At 34.6% G+C, this 25628-nt stretch overlaps 1 protein-coding gene and 1 long non-coding RNA gene across 12 annotated transcripts in view; both read right to left on the bottom strand.

Moving 5' to 3' along the window:
* nhsl1b (NHS-like 1b) overlaps positions 1–25628 on the bottom strand; it is a 165736-nt gene that overhangs the window by 57994 nt on the left and 82114 nt on the right. For 2 of the 11 annotated variants that reach the window (XM_087298329.1, XM_087298334.1), the window contains exon 1: positions 19849–19976. The exons of 7 other annotated variants lie outside the window; for them this stretch is intronic. In XM_087298329.1, coding sequence (XP_087154455.1) covers positions 19849–19963 — 115 coding nt within the window. In that variant the 5' untranslated portion in view covers positions 19964–19976. Of the gene's footprint in view, positions 1–12782; positions 13103–19848; positions 19977–25628 lie in introns of those variants that run through there. 2 more of the 11 variants (XM_087298326.1, XM_087298330.1) reach the window with 1 other exon arrangement.
* On the bottom strand, positions 937–1780 carry LOC147832246 (uncharacterized). The gene is made up of 3 exons (XR_015518547.1): positions 1641–1780; positions 1409–1480; positions 937–1288 (listed from the first exon to the last, which is right to left on the bottom strand). It is a non-coding gene; the product is annotated as an uncharacterized LOC147832246 (long non-coding RNA).

Below are 25628 nucleotides of genomic sequence, written 5' to 3'. Positions count from 1 at the left end.
TAATTACGGTCGTCATTGAATTAGTACATGCATGTAGCACAGGAATTCAAACACAACAATTGAAAACAGTGAAAATCCAGCAGTAAACTACATATAATACAACCATTGCTATTGAATAACTAAATAACTTGAACTATATATAAACGCTTCAACTTAAAAAACACACACACACAAATTAGAAATGCCACTTTGGAAATGAACTGAAATAAGCAGAAGTACTAAAACGAAACAAAAATAAAGTAGCTTGAAAATAATATTTAAAATAATATACACAATTATTTTCAGTTTTTACAAACAACATAATTGTCAAGAAGACTCATCTCAATTGTGGCTGTAAAACAGTGTTCCATCAGCGCCATCTAGTGGTTACAATATGTTTTTAACACAACTGGCCATCTCACTACTGGATGTCATAAAGTTCATTTATGTTCATTTGATGTTCAGCAAATCAGAGCAGAACACTAGTGTATTTGTGCTGACCAAGCAGCATTGGCCATTGGTCCTTAACATCACAAAACTCAAGCACATTTAACACTCACAGTCTCAATTCTTCTCCTCACATCTTCACTAATTTATAAAAAGTCTCTGTGGAATCATATAGGTCTGACTCCAGCTGCTAATGGAGTGGAAGCCTCTCATCTCAATTCTTCAGGGCCAAAACTCAGTTCAGAGCTTAATGATTCAGAGAGACCACCATAAACCATATTAGATTCACAATCAATCAGCCATAAACTACAATTCAAAAACAAACGTTTTTTCAGATCAAGCTTTTATACAACGTTTATTGATTGATCATGTTATGTCCAAAATGCGTAAGTCGATCTGTGATTGTATGTTACAGATGACAGAAACCGATTAATCACATTTGGTCTGCACTGTCTGAACCATTGGTCTGAACAAACTGATTTGATGCTGCCTTTGTGTTTATTGGAATTACAGTTTCTGAGTTTAAAATTGGACATGATTGGCCTATAAAGTTGTATTAATGATTGGCAATAGGATAATTTCAGATCTTGTAGGACTGGTCATAAACTTTATACATGGAGAGGGAATTACGATAACAACAACAGCAACCAAAATTCTTACCTTTGTAATCATCAAACATGAAACAATTATATTTATAAAATGAAACTGTATGAAATGTATATCTATGAAATGTGTTTTTTTCTCAAATTTGGATATATTTTATTCTTATAAACTTGGAAGGATTTTAAAAAAATTATTCAAGATTAAATAAAACTGTTATCATTAGAAGGTGACATGGTGGCGCTGTGGGTAGTGCTGTCACCTTAAAGCAAGAGGAAAAGAAAATGAATGAAGCTGAAAAGAAAATTAATAAATGAATGAATGAATGAATGTTATCTTTAGGCTTATTAATATTGTTACTACTTTGAGAAGAATGTCTTACTATAGTTATTTTGTCCCAACTTCATCAACACTTTTATTTTGATGAGATGTCATGAAGACGCTGTGGGTTTCTCTGTGTACAGGATAAGTTTAAATTAACAATAAAATAATTTTAAATATAAAGTATAAAGTATTTCTGAATATTAATTTTCATTACACTTGTCCAATATCAAAGTACAATACGTGTATTTATATCAAAAATAAATATTAAATGAACATTAAAAAGACATTACATTTTTACGACTGGATTCCTTGATTCCGTCAGCATTTTCCACATCATACAAATCTAAGGACCCTTTAAATCACATTTCTTTGTAGTGTAAATAAAACCAAACCGCTTTTACAGGGAAATAATGTGTCAACCGGCAGACGTATCAATCAGAGTTAATGAGACTTAATTAAAGACTGAGCTCAACTAAGTCAGCTGCTGTTTATTCACCTGTTCACATCGAGATCACAAACACCTGCTGTGTTCAAATCCTGTTACCGGGGTGTGTGAGTGTGTGTGTGTGTGTGTGTGTGTGTGTGTGTGTGTCTTCAACATGATATATAAACTGGAGACTGTTCACTGTAACACAACCTGACCTGAAGCTGGATAGAAAGTGAAAAGTGAAGAATGGAAAAGTGAATCAGATACTCGGACAACTCTGCCAAAAAAGGTTTCTCCATGACTATGATTGCAAGTCTAGAATCCACACTATTAATTATCTAAAATAAACACTGTAACATTGGGTGAAATCCATCACAGCATTTTAACCCCAGCTGACCTTTGGTCTAATGTCATTTAGCACTACTCTTTAAGACAAATGGCTCTGAGGAACCGATCAATTCACATGACGCCTGTCAGACCTCTCTGAATCTGAGCTTCTGCTTAGAGATGAGCTGCAACCCAATTACCTGACACCCTGTTCAGTGAGGAAGCATACTGCTATGTAGTGTGATAGAAAAGGATTTAATACTTAAACAAGATACATATATAGATGAATACAGCAGCGCGATTCAGTGTTTTTATGTTTGGAGAAAACCCTTCAGGGATAAACAAGACTTTGACTGCTGAAAGAAGCACTTGGCTTGCAAGAAAATGCAAATAAAATCATGAAAAAAAGATTTAATGTGTTTATTAAAATTTGTTGAAGCTAAAATTCTTGATTCTGATTGGAAGGTATGCAATCAATGACTTCATTTAATGCACAGGTAGCTCCAGCCAGATTTAATTACAGTTTAAAAATAAACACACTTCTCTCAAATATTAGTAGTAACACAGTGAAAGTTGTCTGAGATTTTATTCCTCGAAGAACGTTACGTGTTTCGCAAGGGAGCTGATGATGGGGATCAACCAATTCACCATTATGCTCAAAAATATTAGTGAAGAGGTGGGTGTTACTATAAAACACATGTTACTAAAAGCTATTAAATATGCCCGTGTCATTTACATGCATAATACAATCTTTCTCTCATGTGTACTCCTTCTCTGTCTGTCTGTGACTCAATCAAAGTGGGACTGGAAGATTTAACATGTTTTAACTAGTCTAAAACTTGGCAAATGACCATTGAATGAGCAGGATAATCAACAACTTGCTGTGCATTGAAGGATTTTAAAGTACACATTAAATCAGAACTAACCATATGATTTTGTTAGCTCACATTAAATTCTTAGATAACGTGATTTTAAGGATAACAATTACCCAAGGCCCTCCAACTGTCAGTTTTAACCATAGACTGTAAAAGATATGGACGTAGAATCCGTGACATCACCCATATGTTTTCGAAGAGCGCAAATGAAGCTGCAAGTAGGTGTGGCCAACCGTCGGCATTTTGTTCACGCGTCAACGCACCGACCAGAGAATATCAAACAAGGGCAAAGAGAAATGCTTAATACTTCATTACCTGTGACTCGTTTGTGTTCTGACCATATGTGCTTGGTTGTGTACTATATCAATAAAGTGTTGTTTAGTCTTTTAAAAACACTGTTGAAATACATTGAGCCACTAAACATTGTTCTTATGACGTTTTTTCAAAGGAGGAAAATGCAAATTACTTCCAAACACTTCAGATATAGTCTGTGTTAGTAAATGCAAGGCTATTTATAAAATCCAGGCATAACACTGTATGACAACGTAACAGATGACTGCTTTAAAGGCCTACAGCAAAAAATTTTGTCAAATTCTGGAGTGCATTACAAGTCTAAAAATAATAATAAATGATAAATTATCCTAAATAAAACAAATACATTTCTCGATATGGTATATAAGTATTTAATTCCACTCAGCTGGGAAATGAAGGCAACTTGAATGGTTTGTGTGCAGAATTAAGTGCACACAGCATAGCATATTATTTGATAATTGTAGTAAATAATTCCAAAAGGCAATTGACTGTGTAAATCCACATAAAACAACACAAAAAAATTATGTAAATGCCGAGTTCAGCGGCTAATCAGCCGGAATCAGCTGAAGTGAAGTGATGGCGACCAGCAAGATCTAGTGGTCACCCAAGTGGCCCCGCCCTTAATTATGCAGACTTAATGTAACTTAATAAAAACAGAATGAGTTATAAAAAAATTCATCCCCTCACAGTTGTCATGAAGGGTAATCATAGCTATATGCACCAATACCGTCTTTTGTACCAGGCTGTAAACAAGTTTTTAAATGCACTTCACGGAGGCACTCTATCTGAACCAGGGCTGGGTAATATGACAAAAATTAAAATCATGATATAAGTCATCTCATATTCTGTTAACAATATATATGACCTATAAAACCATTTCTGTAAATTCAGTCAATTAACAGTTAAGTGGTTAATTAATAGTTAACTATAGTTAAAACACATAAAAAAACTAATGATCACAGGTCCAACATATCTCTAAATAAAATGAAAAAACATATATTGTTCTTTTAATGCTGTTATTAACATTTCTGTCTGCATCCCTGTAATGGCGTGTAATATTGTGCTTGTATAAAGTATGAAAAAGTATTACTGCAACCAATGTGTTTTGTGACACCACAAAAAATAAACGATAGTACATGATGTGAAATATTAGACTTAATATTTATTTTGTTAAAAAAAAATACACCATCATATTGCACAGCCCTAATCTGAAACTCAATCAAACTAATAACTAATCAAAAAAAAATTTCAAAAAAGATTTTCTTAACTTGATTTTTCCCAAGCCTGAAAACCACATCTCTTCACCCTAAATCAATCATTTGTCTTTGGTCTTCCCCCTTCTTTTTTTCTCAGCAAACACCTGATGTCCAGCTCTAAGTAAAAATAGTCTTAACCCACAATCCCCTAAAGCGATTAATCTGCCAAACGAAACTAAATTACAGCTGCCATGATGGAACAGGAGGCCCAATTAGCGCCCAAATAGAACCAAACAAGCCCAAAAGACTCAATTAGACCCAGTCTCATTGTGATGGAGAGGCACTGGCGTAACAGGATTCATGCAGAGCCAGGGTGAGCCATTTTAAATCTCTAACACACAGATGTAGTGATCTCCTGTCAGCCTTAGCTAACGCACAATTCAAAGAGCCACATGAAGACGCTCTTTATAGTTATTCAGGGCCTATTACAGTTGCGGTGTGTGTGCCTTGATAGCCTGTGATAAATAGACACATTTAGAATTAACTGACATATCAAAGCAACCACAGATGTGAGGGAGTGTGGCTTGCCAGTAGCAAAGATGTTGCTAAGATTTTCCTTGGGTTTTATGTAAAATGTTGGCTTAGTCAAAAGATCTTACCCTAAAATGGACAGTTCACCAAAAATGAAAATTGTGTCACTATTTAATCACTAGTTATTTAACATTCGGTAAAATAAAAAGTACAAAGCTGAATTGGTAAATTCAAAAATATGTGATCTCACTTGGGCTTGACTCAGTAAAAGAAAACATTTGATCAAATTGCTTTTGAAGTGTAGATGCTGACGTGGCTAATGTTTTCATTCAGCTACTTAAGACTACCAATGGAGTATAGCCACACAGACTTTTAAATTCAGTCAACCAGCCTTAAGGCTGATTTATACTTCTGCGTCAAACGCCAGCGTATGCTACGGCGCTGACGCATAGCCCTTCGCGGTGGCCATCGCCGTCACTGACGTGCACCTCAAAAAATGTAACTACACGTCGCAACGACGCGTAACGTAAGCTCTGTGATTGGTCGGCTTGGTAGCGCTGACGAGTCTGGGCGGGACCGAGAGCCGCGCGAATGGCGCGAGCGATTGTTTACAAGTGTGGAGTCCCGTGAATGAGCTCTGGGTGGAAAGTTTTGTTTTGTGTTTACCTCCTAGTTAAAGTTGTTGCACGTCCGCCGGTTCCTGCCTCAAAATGAGCGAGTTTGAGCCACTTGTACATCGCGGAAGTGTTCAGGAAAAGCAAAAAAGCAGAGAAGAAACTCGACACAGAGGAACATTTACACCTCACTGCCAACTAGCGTTTCGGAAGTGTTAATGCAGACCAACAGAGACAGTGTGCAGAAGTATAAATGCACAGCCACGCGCGTTGCATGCGCCGTGGGTTACACCGGTCACCTGACGCAGAAGTATAAATCAGGCTTTAGGGCTTCCGTTTAATTCTCATCCCATCCCATACCTGCCAACACTCCCGTTTTTCCAGACAGTCTCCCGTATTTCAGACCCATCTCCCGCCACCCTCCAGTTTTGTTATTTCTCCTGGAGAACTCCTATAATTTTAACCATTCTCCTCCACCAAACCGTTCTCCTCCACCAAACCATTCTCCTCCGCCAAACTATTCTCCTCCACCAAATGTTGGCAGGTATGTCCCATTCAAAACTGCCGCTTTTAAGATCTAATTTCTTTAAAAAACATTGATCTTCACTAACTGGCTAAGATACAATATAAAGTGGACCTCAGACCAAATAAGAAGCACTGCATTAAATTATATATTTCACGTCATGTCTTTAAAATATAGAAATAATTTTACCCCAGTATTTTCAATGGAATTTCTGAGCTAGCCTGCTGTTAATGATGGCACCTGTGTTCAAACCGTCTTTCATCTCTTTTTACACTTTAACAAACAGAGGGATGCTTAAGTCTATGTGACTTAGTATATTTGAATGACATTTCAATGTCAATACTGTAAAAGGAACCTTATGAAATTGAAAACTGTCACATAAAGCTTTCACTGGAAGTTCATCACTGGTTGAAAAATACTAGATGTGCATATTGCCCATTCTCTGGCAATTGAAACAGCTGTTAAAAATTTTGGGCTGTGTTTTGGAAGCTGGTTAGTCAGGTGGGATTTAAACTCTGCCACTTGAAATCGTAAGTTTGGTTTTAATAAGGAAAAATATACAAAATTGTGATGTCCTTATATTTGATCTTATTCCTGATTAAAGGAAAGTGGTCAAAAGTGGGGTAAAAAAGGATTAAATGGTACTTGTGATGGTATTAAGTCTTAATACCAGGTGTAAATAGGCCCACAGTGCAACCTGCTAACTCTGGTTTACTGTATGATAATGCTGAGTACTATTGATAAAAAAAATCACAAAATGTAAAGAATAATTATGGTAAACAGTGCACCAAAGTTGAATACAGCAGGGCTCGAAATTAACTTTTTTACTTGGTAGCACCGGTGCTCCCAACTTCAAATATTTAGGAGCACCAAAAAATTTTTAGGAGCACCAGAAAAAATTTAGGAGCACCCACCAAAAATGAATGAGCACCGCTGCAAATTGTTTTTTAAGGGATTTATTGTATTTTAAAACAACATTAATAGGACTGACAAAAACCAGAAACAACTATCTAACTAATGCTGCTTAAGACATTGATATTTGTGTGCAATAATTCCAAAATGAATGTCTAATAATTAGGCCATAGAATATTAATGATGATGAAAATGACAATAATAGTAACAATGAATTACATTTCTCATTATGATACTGCCTTGAATGTGCATGAATGTATGTTATCTGCTATAAAAAGTCTGTTACTTTATGAAAAATAATTGTATAGTTTGCATCAAACAAAAATGAAGCATTGCAGAAAGAAATATTGATTTTGTACTGCTGTTTTTATATGCATGTCAATTTAATAAATAATATTTCTGCAACAAAACAAACAAAAGATTATAATAAATCATTCAATTCAATGATGAAAGCTGCAAAGCAGTCATCAGTAAAAAAAAAAAAAAAATGATATACACCTCAAACAAGAATAGACAAAAGAAAGTAAAGTCTCACTTCTATCACTCTTTAAAAGTTTTGGTTTCAGTTTGTGTCAATTTAAAGGTTCAGTCTGAGCTGATCTTCATGTTTCTGTGTTAGTGGAAAAGCTGGCGAGTCAGCCGACCCAATTTATGAGCAGGCAGAGCAGGATTCTTGCGCTGACCACCGGCCCAATACCGGTCTTTGTTATGAGCCGCAGTTTCAGTGTAAACTTAGTAAAGGCGAGCTCCTTTGGCGATGATATGTACAGTTTTAGATTTGACTTTTAGCGGACATTTGCGCTGAACACGCAGTGAATGCAACACATGGAGATTCGGGCACCTTCTCCAAGAAGCGCGTACTCGATTGATCTCAGCTGGCGGATCATTATTCACCACGTGACGTGTCATGATCGCTTTCATCTGCGCCTCAACTTTAGGTGGGGTTTGCAAACCTGCGTGCTTTAAGTTTTTACTCTTCAGCCGTTTGCATTTCCTGTGGTCATAAAAGCTCCTTCCCTGTCATCTGACAGCGGAATACCTTGAGTGAATGACAGCTAATATGAACCAATATAGCGGCAGGGAAGAGCGATTCAGCACGTTTTTAGAAAAAACCAAAACAGGTCGCACTACAACCATTATCTGCAGTCGCACTAATGCGCCCAGATATATTATGAGGTCGCACAGATTAATTTTCGGGCGCATATGCGACCAAAATGGTCGCAATTTCGAGCCCTGATACATGAAGCAAGACTTTTTAGTTGTACGTCAACCCTATGTATAAGTAAACAGCATTGAAAATAAAGAAATTCAGATCATGGGAAGGTCAAGCCTAACTCAATATGATCCCTGGGGTTCTGCATTGGTTGTGAAAACTCAAAATTAAATCAAAACAAACAATTCCGATTGGCTGTGATTAGTAATAAAAATTTGGAAATGTGCTTCGACTGGCGCATTAAAAAATTCTAAATAAATACATTTTTAAATAAACAATAAAGATAATTAATTGTCATCTAAAAACAAAAGCATGACTGACAGGCCCTCAACCCTACATGAAAAAGACCTCACACAGTGGTGTGACACTTCTTTACAGTTGAGTAGCTCCACCCCCAGACCTTAATAAGGGAGCGAAACATATGATGAAGGAGATGGGGGGTGAACGAAAGGATAAAGAGAGAAAGGGAATGGGACAAAAAGAGAGTAAAGATGGAAAAAGGAAAGGAGTAAGAGAATCCACCTGTTTTAAGGAATGATAATACAAGCAGTGAAATTTTCTTTTGTCCTTGTCCTGCCATCAGCAGGGGTTATGTGTGCGTGCCTGAGGGGATCTGACGATTAACAAAGTGCCTTTGTCATTCTGCAGAACTGAACTGTAAGAGTTAGTTAGGCAGGGTAAAAGACGAAGCCTTTTGTATTCACAATTCACAGCAAGGGGCTAAGGCTACCCACAATCCCTTACTGAGATTAAGGATACAAAGCAATTGTAACGGACCAAAATAACTTTGGCCTCCTTAAGCAGGGGTCTGATGGTCATCAGGGAAGTCAATCATCCTGCATTTACGGAGAGATGACCGCCGGGGTCAGGAGGAGCACGCTAATGATGCTAATACATGCTCTTGGATTGAAAGTCTTAACCGGTGATTGACTCTATTACTAAAGTAATGCTGGATGAAGCCAAATACATGTTCACGTTCATATTCTAGGATCTGGATGAAGATTGCACTCGCTAAAAAAGTGGGGTCCAAGAGTTTTTTCAGGGTTTTACACTATTGATATTAAAGGTTCTTCACAGAACCAAAGATGCAAATAAACAACCATTATTTTAAGGGCAATTCTTAACATTTGTAGTCCACTCTTGGTTCACTTGGAAATTTAGAGTCAGAATTTGCAGATCATCCAAAGCAAAACTGTGTAAACAGTTTAAAACTGTATAATAACAGCACTAAAAATGTGTCTATCATGTTAACGAAGATCTGCTTAAGAAGACATGTTTCTGATGACTGTATTAAATTCTAATGAGCAAAGTTGTAACTGTGATAGGGAAAACGTGTGTTTGACCATTCATAAGTCTCAGTCTGCCTACCAATGTTTAAGAATATAGCAAACTTTGCAATTCACATTTATAACTGCCATGCATTGCACTAACAAAGAAATTTAACCAGAGATTACTTTAAGTGGAACCAAATCTGCCAACTGAGAACATACGTGATGAGTGCTATGGCCTAGATTCTTCATCTACAGTATGTGCAACTGTAACACTTTATGGATTTCACTCTCAGATTCTCCAGAGTATCAATTCTCTATGATTTTCAGTGCCAACAATGCGTTTTGGCTCCAATTTCCAACTCCCTTGAGAACTGAATTTCTTTAAACATGTCTCATTATTCAGTGTCTGCTGCTGCCAGTTTCTGTCAGTCCCTTGAGAGGATATACCAAGAATTAACCAACCACTGGCCACAATGCTTGAGCTCGGCTTAGCAGAGATCTGTGAAACACCTGCTCAGCGTCTAATACTGTAACCCGGCTTCATCCATGACAAGTGTCACAGAACAATACAGGACACACAGAAGGAAAGAAAGGAGAAAAATAATTGTGAAAAGAAAAGCAGAGAGCGGAAAGAGAGAATGTGTGAGTTTACATTCCAAGTATATACTAAGACTGTTACTTCAGCAGAGCATGACAGTAGTGTGCTGAACACAAAGCAGAGCTGATCTACGGAGCATCTTGAGCTGTCACCAATCATTAGCTCAGACCAGCGTGAGAAGGCTGAGACCGGCAGTCCGAATCAACTCTTAACTCTATAAACATTGAGAAAAAAGAAGGAAAGAAAATAAAACCCACACTTATTGCTTTTGAATTTACCCTACAGATTTAAAGCATCACTTGACGTAAAACAGAATATGTTAGTTTTCATAAACAATTATATATTATTATTAGATATATTTGACACAATCAAAATGATACTTTTATTTGTTTTACTTTTTAAAATTCAAAAAATAAATCAAATTACAATATTTACAAGATATTTACTTTATTTGTGAATATTTTAAAGAGTTCCCATTGTAACTAAATGATGCTGTATTGTAACTGTGAATGCTATACTAACAGATTGCTAGGGTACTGTCAGAGGTTGCTAGGTGGATGCTAATAGCCTGCCTGAAGAACTAAAGTCCATGGAAACAAATTAACACAGCCAAAGCAAAGCATATGTTGACTAATAAAGATATCAAAATTGACTATGATGTGTAGTCCCAAAAAGCTCAGTTAGATAGGGCGATTGAAACTCGTGCTGAACCTTTTGACGAGTTTGAATCCTGGTGATGACATGTAAATTAGATTTTTTTAGATTAATTTTGGTTATACACTGTTTTCCTACACAAATATTAAAATTAATAATGTTTACAATGACACTTACACTAAGTAATAAGAATATTTATTTGGTATTGGTATGTTTGGTAGCTGTGAAAAAGTGACGAATCTGCCAATCTGCAAATGTGGAATAGTTTACATCTGGAAAGGGTCACCAGTGAACACGGTCACCAGTTAAACCGTAACACCGGTACAGCTTTACTTTGACATTCCCTCAAGCGAGAATGACGTTGAATGAAACCATAATGAAGTACCATACCGTACTGTACCACTCAGTGGAAATGGGCCATAAATGGCCCTAATATCTAGATATAGCTCAGGATATCTAGATATGGCCTTACTTAATTTTCATTGACTTCAATGATGGTATCAAGTTGATGATATTGTTTCCACATAATTTTTACATTAGCAGAAAACCATGAATTACTTAAAAAACTGCTTAAATTTAGCTAATATACATGGCTCAAGGTGTGTTCTTTCAGATTTTACTAGCATTTACCTTCTATAGTCACCACTTTCATTTATCGCTTTACAACATATCAATCACACAGCATTTAAAACATCCTTTAAAATCTTTTTGTCCTTATCACCTGCATTATAAAATATTTGTCCACCCTCTTCTTAAAAATCACACCATCTCCTCCTTTTTTTCAATCTCAACCCCATTTATACTCCTTCACTGTTCCCCTTTTCACCTCTCTGGTCTGGTTTCTCCCCTCCACTGGTTTCATCAGATAATAATTGTGTCAGTGAGGTGATGGCTTTGCCGTATCTGGGTCAGTTCAGTCCCCTCCATCAGAATCAGGAAAGATCAGTCAGCTGTTTCCTATTGTCCTTGGTTCCCATGGGCTACTCTCTCCCCTCTCTTCTGTTTCTTATCATCCAACTGTATCTGAGCATCTGATATGACTCACATAGACAATCAATACATGCTAACATGTGCTTAAAAGGTCAATCTAGTCAACTAAACACTCTGCATGATTAAAGCGTGTGTCTGAAATGGGCTCAAGTTTATCACTACAACATAAACACATCTCATGAATCTTCACCTTTTGGACTTGACTTATCCAGCACACTTCATGTCATAGCCTTTAGAGTCTCTTATTGATCGCATGTATTGGTAAATCATGAATGGTCAACCGTCCATATGCGTGATTCTATCAAAAGATCAATAAATGGCCTTCTGCTTGATACTGAGCGAATGAAGCTAACCTTATTAAGGCCAGGAAGTAAAGGGGCCCCTAGGGGTCCAGCCAAAGAGGTTCAGTCACGTCTCTAAAGGTCAAAGGGCACAAAGTCCTAACAGAACAATCTGTGTGCCGATTGGTTTGAACACCTCAGACAAAAGCAGTCACACCAAAGACAATGACAGCGGACTGAGCTTGATCTGACATGGGCAGAACTCGGAATCAGCCACCAAAATACACACAAACAGTACATGGTGTTTTTCAAAAAACTTGAAATGTTTAAAGAGATAGCTCACTTTAAAATACAATGAGGTTATGATTTCCTCCTTTAATTTATTTGACTAACTTAAGAGTGAAACAATTTTGATTTTCACTGACTTCCATTGGACGGACAGAAAACTATACATGACTTTTTTCTTATATCATATTATTTACCTTCAACAGAAGAAAACAATTACAGGTTCAGAACAAACTGAGGATGAATTTATGGCTGAATGTTCATTTTTGAACAAACTATCCCTTTCAAGAACACTTTCAACAAATATCAATCGCTGTGCATGAGCTGTCATTGAACTTTTCCATTAATATCAAATTAAATTCAAAGAATGACATCAGCCCAACTACAACATTTAACACTATTCAAACATTGCCATATACTCACTGGGAAAGCAAGACAATGAGTTCCTCTTGCAACAGGACTGAGAGCGCGTCAGTGTGTCTCCTTGTGAGCCTTTAACTTCTGCTCTTAGCATTGGTTTAGGTGTCCACAGTGATTCGGGTCTCTGGTGGACCTTCGAGGCCAAAAGCCTGCGTCTGATCCCACAATCGCTCCTAACACCAGGGGTCTGGGCTGGATCCAGTCCTGAAGGAGACTGAAGCTGTGAAGGTGGAGTGTTGCCCATCTTGCAGGTGTAAAAGTTGGCATCCCGCTCTTAGTAGCAGCAGTCCACTGCATGCACTATGGAGAGGTGCTGAGCGTATGTCAGCATGCTAAAGGATCCTCAGGCCTGGAGCAGTCTAGGGGCGGGCTGAGATTTGACCCCCTCCCTCTTGCTCAACCCATTCATCCGCCAGCCTCAGGTCTGTCCCGATCCTGGATGAGGGGGAGGGAGGCAGGTTGTGGGCGGGGCTTGTTCTTTGCAGCCCACAAGGGAGCATCGGTGGATCTCGAGAAGACAAACCCAGCTCCTCCTCTCCATGCTCTTTTCTTATGGTTTGCCTGAATGAGGATGCTTGAACTGAATTGATTTACGCAAACAAAAGCCGAAATGCAAAGGGTGTCAGATTACACGCAGGCTTGCATCTCCAAAACAAGCTAAATTAAATAAAAAAAATGTGGTCAGCCTCTTCTTCTACTACTTTAAAATGTTGAAAGTTTCAGATCTTGGATGGTCAAATGGGTTAATAAAAAATTATATATAAATATAAATATATATAAATATATATAAATCATATCCTAGAATACACTTCACAACGTCAACACACAATTTCCTGTATTAAGTTGAATTCTTGTATTAAGACTAAATAAATTCTGCAAGAGCCAGAAGTTGTTGTATAAAGTTTCTTTCTCTCTGAAAGCAAATAATGTCTAACTAGCATCCTGTTGTGCCACAGGCATTTGTCTTCTCTTGCTCATCTCGGGTTTATCTCCTAACCCAGATTATCAGACACTCAGTCACACAGATGCCTTCATGTTACAGGTAATTAAACCTACATGCAAGTGCAGAAGCACCTCTGCCTCTCTATTGACTTTAAGGCAAACATCAAACACAAAGCCACTGTTCCATTAGATTACATATCTAGTCCAGATTTAGTTAGTCTACATTGCATGTAAACAAAATAATACTTAATAAAATGTTACCAAGCCCACATTTCTTTCGTCAAATCGGGCATAAACTTACTTACAAAGAATCGTGAGTCATTTCCTTAGTCGCATTACATTCCTGGTAAAACATTAATCATACTTTCTGTATTTTGAGAAGTGACTGACTTCACAAAGCAGTACTACTGAGAGTTGTTTAATACGGGCGTTTAATCACGTGTGCTAATCTAAATGCAATCTGATTAAAGTGAATAGTGCTGGGTGCTGTTAACCTGCTGAGGAGGCACATTCAACAGAACAGGGAATCACAAGAGCTTAGTGAGCAAGTCAGTTTACAAAAAAAGATGGAAAGAAACAGCGCCCTCTAGCGTTCATAATGAATTAGCGTCTATAAAGTGACCACAAAATATTTACAATGATAGCTATGGAAAACGAAAACATTTGAAACTTTACAGCTTCTGTGGATTTATTAGGTATGAGTTTCTGTAAAATTTTAATACTTGCTTTATTGTAACGTCTGATAACATTTTCAACTTCAGACTTCAATAGACTTTATTTATTGCACATGGTTGGGAGTACACTGAAACAGTTCTTTTCAGCAGCAGTGCCCATATATACAATATATAATACAAAAAAACAAAAATAGAGAAAAAGTTTGATAAAAATATACAAAACCTAAAAAATACAAAAAAAGAAAAATGTTTGAGCCATACAGAAGGATATTTAAAAGTAAACCATACAGCTATAAATACCTATAAAGTGCACAGTAAATTGTTTGAGGTAGTGTGTGGATTTTACTTGTATGTTTACACCTATTTATTTTCAGAAAATGGGAATTGGTCGGAAAAACAAATGTTTTAGGGTCGAAAGATTGATTTCTTCACTTTTCTGCAGTTTTACTGCTTGGTGCTGTGTTGTCTAAAAGCTAGGATAAATCTCAAAATATCACTATATCAGTTTTTACCTACTAATCAAAAGTTAGCGGTCAGTAGGATTTTTAAATGTTTTAAAATTTGCTTATCCTGCTCACCAAGGCTGCATTTATTTAATCAAAAATACAGTACAAATTGTAAAATGTAATTGCACTATATAAAATAACTGTTCAAAAGTAGTTTATAATTTAATCATTTATTTCAGTGCTTTTAATCATTAATTTTTAGATTCAATACTTTAGTCTTCAGTCACATGATCCTTCAGAAATCACTCTAATATTATTATTTATTATTATTATTATTATTATTATTATTATTCTTGTTGATGGTAACAGTAATAAAAGCAATAATGATTGAAATAATAATTCCAAATGAAACTACATACAATAAGTAATAATTAAATATTTAATAAATAAGTATTTAACAATTTCACATTTAATAAATGCTGTCTTGATGAACAGAATAATTTTATTTAAATTATTAAATAACATTAATAAAAAAATAAAAAAAAAACTGACCCCAAACTTTTGACCAGTAGTGTATCAGTACAGAATATAACAAATTTATATGTTTTACTAAAACTCATAACGATATTATAACTCCTTATAATATACAAAAGGTTTTACTATTTTGCTATTTTACATTTATGCTTTGCTGTAAAGTGATTAGAAAGGGCCAGAGAGGCAGGCAGTAAGCGTGAGAACTCTCTGTGGGGGTCAAAGTGTAGTAGTCGACCTGAGAGTCACTGTCTTTCATATACCATCAGCACAGGTGTCTGTGGTATAATATAGTATATATAGTCCAGGTTCGAGGAGGTCATGGAGGGTCAGAACTAAAACTGTTTCAAGGTTAACAAGAAGGTTAACAATGTAAATAAAAAAATAATAACACATTGCTACTTTGTGGCTTTCATGTTTGCAACTTTTGTTAACATTTTTGAAAGTGGAGATTTAATTGAAAAATGTAAACAAAAGAACAATAAATACATTAATGTGTTACAATTTTAATTATCATCTAAAATATTATGAAGACAAATTTTTTCATATAAAGAAAAGCTTAACAAATGCAGATAAAAATGACCAAGTTATAAATTAATATGTAAAATCTTTAAGAATACTAGAGTCTGGCTAAAAAAAAAACTCATTAAGACACATGCACATTGACTCATAAACAAGGGTTGTTGTTTTTTGAGCATTCTCCACAGGCAGATAAAACGTATATAGATATATCTGCATACATGTTAACATGGCTTTAATGAAATACAGCAGTTAGATTAGAAATGATAAAATACTTTTACATTTTTACAAAAAATGTTACAGATTTTCTAGTGTAGTAATTTTTTTGAAAAATACAAAAGCTAAATAAAAATTCTAACTTAATGAATTGTTATATATATATATATATATATATATATATATATATATATATATATATATATATATATATATATATATATATTCTCTATATATAATAACTCTTCAAAGTGCAGCTTTGGTTTACTTTGTCTGATGGTATTTATGACATACTTTAATAAATGTACAATGTAATACAATAAAAAAGAAAGGAAATTAATTAAATAAAATACTACCTTTAAAAAAAAAGGAAAAATATGTATATGTAATATATTTTGAATGCATGTGACCTTGTCTATGAAGTTGTTTTGCTTCATGGCTGGTATAAGTATCTAACATGTCTTAACACGGGTTTATATATAGGTTAACTCTGAGCCAAGGGTTTATGCATGTCTCCCCAGCATAGCTACAGTGTACAGATATATACACCTAAACAATGTATTACTCGCAAACATGGCTGGAGTTCAGACCTATTACACAATCAAACACACATAAACAAGTGCAACAGCCCATATGAAACGTCTTCCTCAGACACATCATTATAAGCGCAACATCTGGTTTATCTGGTTTGAGTAAAGGCAAGTTAAATCTTTCCCTAATCACATTTCTGTTTCTTCATAATACTGTAGACTAAAAAATGCAGACATCTCTTAATCAATCAGTCTTGTTGAATCATTTCCTTAAACTAAAAAAAAATCAGTACATCGGAATGAAGAATACATCTAGGGTCAATTCAAAGGTTAAGCAGTAAAGACAGACCTGGGTCTTTCTTTCTACAGTGAGGCAGATTTACTGCTTGATCTGATCCTCCATCTGAACATTCACTCATCATTAAAAGACAGAAGTAGGACAACATCTAAATGGAAACATTATCTAAATAGTGGACATCATCTAAATAGTTCAGCAACATTTTACAGCTGCATGTCAGAAAAAAACATTGGTTTTAATATCAGTAAGGGCATACAAAACAAAATTATTGAAGGGGAAAGTATCATATTTATTCTTGCTATTTATCTTTTTATATGTTATTTTATATATTATATATATATATTTGTATATTCAGAATCAGAATTGGTTTTATGGCCAAGTGTGCTTTACACACACAAGGAATTTGTTTTGGCTACAGAAGCTTCCAGTGTACAAGTGACAAGTGACAACACGAAAATAAATTTGAGAAAGACTACAAACATTAGACATTAGAGATTATGCATCTGTGTATGTATGGGAAATCTTGTCTTATTGTTTATATACTTATTTATTGTATAAATGTGTTTGCTTGATATGTTTGGTGAACTGAACTAGTGTAAGGTTTAATGGCGTTTGTGTATAAATACTGTATGTATCTATTATTTAATTTAGTGTAAAGTAGCATTACAAATACTCAAACTACGGTAATTGAGTAGTTTTTCTCAGGAATTGTAATTTACTAGTTTTAAAAATGTGTACTTTTACTTTCCCTTGAGTACATTTTTTAGTGCAGTATTGGTACTTTTACTCCACTACTTTCCTTCAACCTGCAGTCACTATTTTATTTTTTCTGGTCTATGGGGATTAGAAAACGTCCAACCTAAAATCAATCAAATATCAACATCTAGTAATGTTACAGCTTGACGTTGTGTGGATGTTACCACTATGACCTTTATCAGATGTTAGATTTTAGTTGCTATACCTGACAAATAAATGTCAATATTTGTCGTCTAAATGACGTTAATTTAAGATGTTAGCTTGATGCTGGATTTTAGTCACTTTCTAACAGAAGCTAAAATCAACCAAATATCAATGTGATTTGACGTTGTTATTGGTTGTCAAAATAACATAGCCTTTATACACTGGCTATTGAATTATGGTCACCTGACATCACAACCTAAATCTAACCTAATATTAACTTCTTATGACATTGTGTGCCTGCTGAGCAATAAATGCACTACAGAATGTTACATTTACACACATCCACAAATAAATGCACCAGCTTTTTACAACACAATACTCCCTACTCACTACTCTTTAGTACTTTTAAAAGGGCTACTTTTTACTCATACTTTGAGTAATATTTACTCTTCTTGCACTACATTTTAGGCAAGTAATGGTAGCTTTACTTAAGTATGACTTTTTAGTACTCTTTCCACCACTATTTATATTTGATAAATCTAACTGATTATAATTGTATTTACAAAGCTGTTATAAAAAAACTAAAAGTATCCATACATACATTTATACAGGATATATATATATATATATATATATATATATATATATATATATATATATATATATATATATATATATATATATATATATATATATATGAAAAAAGACTATAAAAGGCAACTTGAAAATTTAGTATTTAGCATTATAATCTTTAAACTACTGATGTTTAAAAATTACACAATGACACAATTTATTAGTAACATTTTTTTTTATTCTGACCAAATGTTACTTTGGAAAAAATAAAGGCTCAGAATGATAATACTTATTTGAAATGAATGTATCAGACCTTTATAGAATAAACAAAAATTACCATTTAACATACAATAAATCCAGCCTCATCTTAAGACTAGTTTACATATTTTCAGAAAAGTGGCTAATTCAAAAGAGTTAACTTTTTTTTTTGTACAAATATGTATGATCTTTAAGAGGAGACATGCCCTCAATCTCTATACCTAAAACCAACTGTCAACGGAGGATGAGCAAATTGTACAAATGAGACTCAATTCATTAAGTGTACATACAAATTTGTTGATTAAGTGGTAGAATATTTTTTAACAAAATAAAATAAACATTCCATTAAAAAAACTATAGGTTTTTAAAGAATGCTCTTTTTGCCATTTGAAAAAAAATATCTAGATCTCTTGGTTACAAATAATTTTAAAGTGATTTGAAAAAAATTTTTTTTTTTAAAAATCACTAAAAGTTGACTAGAAAAAACTCAAAACGCAAAAAGTTGACTTTCGATAGACTTTTGTTATTTACAAAGATAGACTATTCCATGATTAACTAAATTTTTTAGGTTACAGCAAAGACAAAACTTGCCATAAGGATGATCTACTAGTGCCTAAAAAACATCTGACTACACAATATTAAAAGAATATATCGAGAAAGAAAGCAAAACAAAGAGAGCCCCAAGAGAAAGTTATCTGGACAATCACACTTCTGGTGTTTGCAGCAGTGCAACACCACAACACATGCCTACAGCAACTGTGCCATCAACAGCTGACTGCCAAACACATTCACACAACACTAAATGAATGCATTTACAGTCTCCTCTAAATAATGAATGCATCTATAGCTTTTTTCCTTTGACCATTACAGTTGAAACATACTTTTAGATGTCTGTACAGTTACACAAACTCATCACATTCACTGAAAAGGGCAATAAATCAAAAAGGCAAAACGGACAAAATGTTACACAAAAAGGAAAAAGGACAAATAGAGGAAACCATAAAAGAGGAAATCCCTAAGCAAGAAGATTTTTCCAACCACAGCGACCCTCCTTCCTTTAAACACATAAAGCAAAGATTCTCCAACTGTCACTCTACTGTAATTTACAGACACATGCACACATGAAAATAAAATACAATAAAAGACACAAACATATATACAGAAAGACACAAAATGTCCCACCTTCAAGGCATGACATGATTCTAGCCCTGTGTCCACTAGAGACCCCTGAAGATGTCAATCCCACTCCAGCGAGCCCATATCCAGACACACAGTCAGGCCTGCTCACGTTGAACATATGCAAACACACTGACACTCCCTCCCTCTCCCTCTCCCTCCCTCCCTCCCTCCCTCCCTCTCCCTCTCTCTCTCTCTCTCTATTCCTATCTCCACAGACACTCCCCCTTTCTCTCCATCTCAATCTCTTCCTTATTATCGCTCTCAATCATTCCCCGCATTTCAAGAACAAGTAAGGACAGACACCGGGACCCATTTATGTAAACATATAAAACTGTGTGTAAAGAAATAGCTGATGGGTGTAACCTTGCAATTTATTTCAACATGATACAAAAAAAAACTGACTTTAAACATGAAGTTGAATCTTGCTTAAGTAAAAATGAAGTTGAAGAATTTAAACATATTTTAAAGAATTAAATTAGGATGAAAACATATATTGTCTTGATTTGCTGATCATATAATTTTTTCCCATTTCAGCAAATGCAGTATTAAGCATTGGGTATTGACGCATATTATACAGATTCTCCTATATGACTATAAATTACTATTTAATTAGTTTATTCATTTGTATATGCATCGGGTGGGTGAGTTATATTCAGGGTTTTGCAGGATTCATCTAGTAAAATTTAAAACGTTCTAAGACCCTTTTAAGACCATGAAAGTTTAGACTTTTACAGGGTTAAAGACTTTTTCTAATAACCCGGTTTTATCATGAGGAATTGTGCAATTGTTTTCTTTCCCTGATTAAGGAATTTAATTTGGTTTGATTTCATTTGATTTTGCTGTTGTCAATTGTATTAATTGTGTCCTTGGAATAAAAATAAAAATGGTTTAATTAAGATGTATTGTTGGTCATTGAAGACCCTGCAGACACCCTGTATATGACAGACATATTAAAATGTGTCAAGTATATTGATCAGGTATATTTCAAGTCAATTGTTTTTTAATAAAAAATGCTTAAAACAACTTTCAACTATTATATTAAAGATGTCTAAAGGCCTGACACAATATCCATTTTATGTTGTATAATACATTGGACCAAAATATATTGCGATAGACTATACTATTGCCATTTTAAAACCATTTTATGCCACTGATTATTATTTAATGCCAGAATGACAATATAATATCATAAAGCATGTACATTCTTCTAAAGAACACGTCATATTTTATTCTTAGAAATATTTCATTTAATTATAGTCACTTTAACAATTTAATAATTAGGCATTGGAATCAGAATGTGAAAAGGTATATCCTTAACAAATGAATAATAATAAATGAAGTGCAAGGAAAAAGTGCAAGGTAAAAAGTAACCATAAAGGCTGCGATATCTGCTTACAGATCTAGTTTCAGTTGTGAAAAACCCACATGAAAACATACTATAGTATTTTATAGAAAACACTACAGTGTTTTTTAACCATTCTGACATCTCCAATAGAGATGGAAAGATTGTGCAATAGGCTAAAATGTTGCAAGGAATAGTTTTTAAGGGAGATATATATGGCATCACCAAAAATAATTGAGGTCATGTCCATGTGTTGTGCGTTAAGATGCTATGTTGATTATTGTGACAAGCCTAATTGGGTTAAATTTTATTTAGTTTTTTTTAATTAATTCCATTTTTAACTCAACTGTATCATATTTGGGACAGTGTTGGGTTAAAACAGCTCAGCATTTTTCAAAGTGAAAACATGATCCGGGATGCAATTTTTCTCGCCAGTGATCATTTCTGTCATAGGATTTTAGTTATACACTCTTACGCGTGCATGGTGTTTGCATTTGTGAAGATTTTGGGACAGTCAGCAGTTCCAGGACAGAAGCAGGCTCAGGCTTACCCCCTTTTTGAACTGTGCTCTGATAGACCACAATCACTTAATCCCTCCAAACACTGTGTCAGTCTGTTATCAAACCCTGCAAAAGCTTAACAGCTGTCCCGACTAGCCATTTCAGCATCAACCCCCTTCACAGACTGTCTCATTTGTTTGCCACTGTTTGCCAAATACATGCGCTTTTATCAAGATCTCTTACTGATAGGTGCTTTACACCCCAGCTGTGCGTATTAAAGGGAGGATAGTTCACAAAAACTGAAAGTACTATCATCATTTACTCAACTTTCACTTGTCAAAAATCTGAGTTTCTTCTTTTGAACACAAAAGAAGATATATTGAGGAATGTTGAAAGAAATGTAATCATTGAGTTTATCCTAGATAGAAGTCAATAGTTAAAGGTTTTTAAAAAATATTTAAAAATCTTCACTTGAGGGTGAGTAAATAGGGAGTGTATTTTTTTTTCAGTGAACTCTTTAAATAAACATTTACACATCTGATTATTTACAGGAGCCGACGCACTACCTGACAAAGGTTTTGCTGTCGATCCCAGTTGTAAAAGCAACAAATAATAGATAATAGACTTCTAGTTGATCATTTGGAAAAGTGGCAGAAGGTACATTTTTCAGATGAATTATCTGTTGAACTGCATCCTAATTATCACAAATACTGCAGACGACCTATTGGAACCCGCATGGATCCAAAATTCCCACAGAAATCAGCCAGGTTTGGTGAAGGAAAAATCATGGTTTGGAGTTACATTCAGTATGGGGACATGCAAGAGAGATCTGCAAAGTAGATGGCAACAACAACAGCCTGAGCTATCAAGACATTTGTGCTGCCCATTACATCACAAACTACAGGAGAGGGCGAATTCTTCAGCAGGATAGTGCTCCTTCTAATACATCAGTCTCCACATCATAGTTCTTAAAAGCAAAGAAGGTCAAGGTGTTCCAGGATTGGCCAGCCCATTCACCAGACATGAACATTATTGAGCATGTATAGGATAAGATGGAGGAGGCATTAAAGATGAATCCAAAGAATGTTGATGAACTCTGAGAGTCCTGCAAAAATGCTTTTAATAAGATATTTGAGTCATAGTAGAGATGTATGGATGCAGTCGTTCAAGCTCATGGGAGTCTTACACAATATTAATTCTTGTTCCACTGCACCATGACTTATATTCCATACTGTACATTATTTATGTTAAGTGACAACACTTTTGCCAAAACAAAGTTAGACCTTACTGTCCTAATTAAAAATCAAGGCATAATCCTATTATTTTGATAAAGTAAGCGTAATCTAGAGGCCTTTGCCTTTCATAAAAGCCACTTCTGATACCAAATGATCAACTACATGCTTTCAAGCTATTATTTGTTGTTTCTAAAACTTGGATAGTCCACAAGACTTTTGTCAGGTAGTGTATTATGTTCAGGTTTGATCACTATCATCATTAAGAAGAGCAGAAAGGCCAAAGCGAAATGACATTAGGTGATCTCAAAGCAAATTAGTGAACAATGAAATGGTGAGCCTAGAATAAACCCAAAACCTATAGGGTTTATTGATTCTCAATGGAAGAGTCAAATGACCTAGACATAGAACAGACAAAAAAAAATGCTGACACAGTTTGGAAAAAGTGCAGACAGCAGACAAGGATGAATCTTTCATTTGGCAAATGCCTACTCATTAAGCCTAATTTAAAAGGCTGAGTTCAATATTAAAAAAAGTGAAATATGTTTGAGCTTTGGATTAAATAGTAGTGCCGAAAGCTACTAATGAGCTAAATAATGATATACCCTGACAGCTATATAAACCACATCTTTGGCAAGAGGAAAAATCAATGCTCACTAAAAGCCCAAATACATGCGAACATCTCCAATGTATCCTACAGGCATGAATGATAAATGTTTGTGTGTGTTTTCATGCATGAAAAACATGCATCAGATGTCACTGTAATGATTCTGTGCATTCATGCATGTCCTGTTTTGGTACAGGTTATTCTCTCAATTACATGCTCCATTAATGGTTCATTTTGGTACATGCCGGTAACACAGTATACACTCTATTGTGAAAGACTAGGTTAGCTTTAGCTTTACTGTAGTCTGTCACCTGAGGCCAAATAAAAATTAAGATTAATAAAGATTAACAGCTTAAACACTGCAACAGGTTCAAATACTGAATCAAGGGAGGTTTAGTATGTCACATTGAAGTAGTTTGTTGACAGAGAGAGAGGGACACTAGCTAGTAAAGATGCACTGATTGCTATTTTCTTGGCCGATTCCAGTTTGTTTTGGTAGGTATGACCTGCTGATATGAAATTTTACCAATTCCAATTTTCATTTAAATAAGTGTAATCGACAGCATATACATCAATCAAAAACATACTTTTTTCACATACAACCAAGAACATACTTTTTTAAATACACAAATTTATGATAAAATGATTTCAATTTAGGTTATAGTTCAACATGGAAATCTAGGTTATTCGTTTTCCTCCATATTTCAAATAATTCACCATTATAATTAACTATTGCAAGTAATACAATAATTCCAACAAAAGAAATAAGATCATTTTGTAGTAAATTTAAATCTTAAAGGTATACTTCATCCAAAAAAGGACATTTTCACATTTAACACTTAAGTTCTAAACGCTAATGAATTTATTTTATTTGTTCAACATGAAACAAGATATTCTGAAGAATGTTGGGGAAAAAGCACCCATTTACATCCATAGCAACAAACAAATACTATAGAAGTCAATTGGCCGCATTTTCCAACATTCTTCTTCAGTATATATTCCTTTGGGTTTAACAGTAGGAAAGAAAATTAAACAAGTTTAGAACAAGTGAAGGATGAGTAAATGTTGGACATTTTCACAATTTGGGTGAACTATCCATTTAAATGAACTACAAATTGCTTTGGATAGAAGGCTTTTTAAAAGTCAAAGGGGTAAATGTTTTAATACTGACACCTAGTGGTATGGCATCACTGAGGGTAGTTTTTCCTCTCTTTAGGAGTAGTTGTCACTAATAATTACTTTATGGGTTAATATTATAAGAAATGGAGGTTCACTTACCTGAGTATTACAAAGAGAAAATTGTCAGAAACACCACATAAAAAGTGACAGAAAAAAAAAAACAGTTAGATATAAATGCATTTTTTTTTATGAAGTTGTCAATGTTGTTAATACTGTATAATATGAATATAGTGTTAATATTGTATAAATATTTCGGTGTTGATATCATCAGATACTATTTCGATAATGAAATAATGATACACAGTCACTGGTACACAATGATAACCAAATACAGTTTATACACCAAATTAGTAACAATAATAATAGTAATAATAACAAATGTATAATTATTAAAACACTATATGATATGTATGATCATTTACATATGCTATTTTTAACAAAAATTAGACAAATGAACATTTTATATAATGAAGCAATAACATTAAAGTTGCACTATAAGCGTTACTCATAAAATAAAACGATAACATACCGCACTATAATGACTAGAAAAGTGTGAAGCACCAAATGAATCCTAGGAGTCTTTTAACAAATCATTCAAAAGACTTTTGAATAACTTTTTGTTTACTGAAGGCTTGCCTCTTTTACAAGCTGTAATATAAATCTCAGGTGTCCCCAGAATGTATTTGTGAAGTTTCAGATCAAATTTCTACACAGACCATTTGCTCAAATGCCCATATTTAAGTGGAAGAAAAAAAGCGGAAAGCATAAAAGCACACTGCGCTCCATATGCATTTTCTTTATTTCTTTGCATTTGTTTAAAACTATTTTTTTTTTCATAAGAAGCTATTGTTGTTTAATATGCTGCAAAGAAGACATCCCAGAAGATGGGCCAAGTATAGCTCCATCGTTGCTTAAAGTATAAT

This window comes from Danio rerio, chromosome 20, assembly GCF_052040795.2.
Source record: "Danio rerio strain M-AB ecotype USA chromosome 20, GRCz13ab, whole genome shotgun sequence".
NCBI lineage: Eukaryota > Metazoa > Chordata > Actinopteri > Cypriniformes > Danionidae > Danio > Danio rerio.
This window is presented reverse-complemented; position numbering and strand designations above follow the sequence as displayed.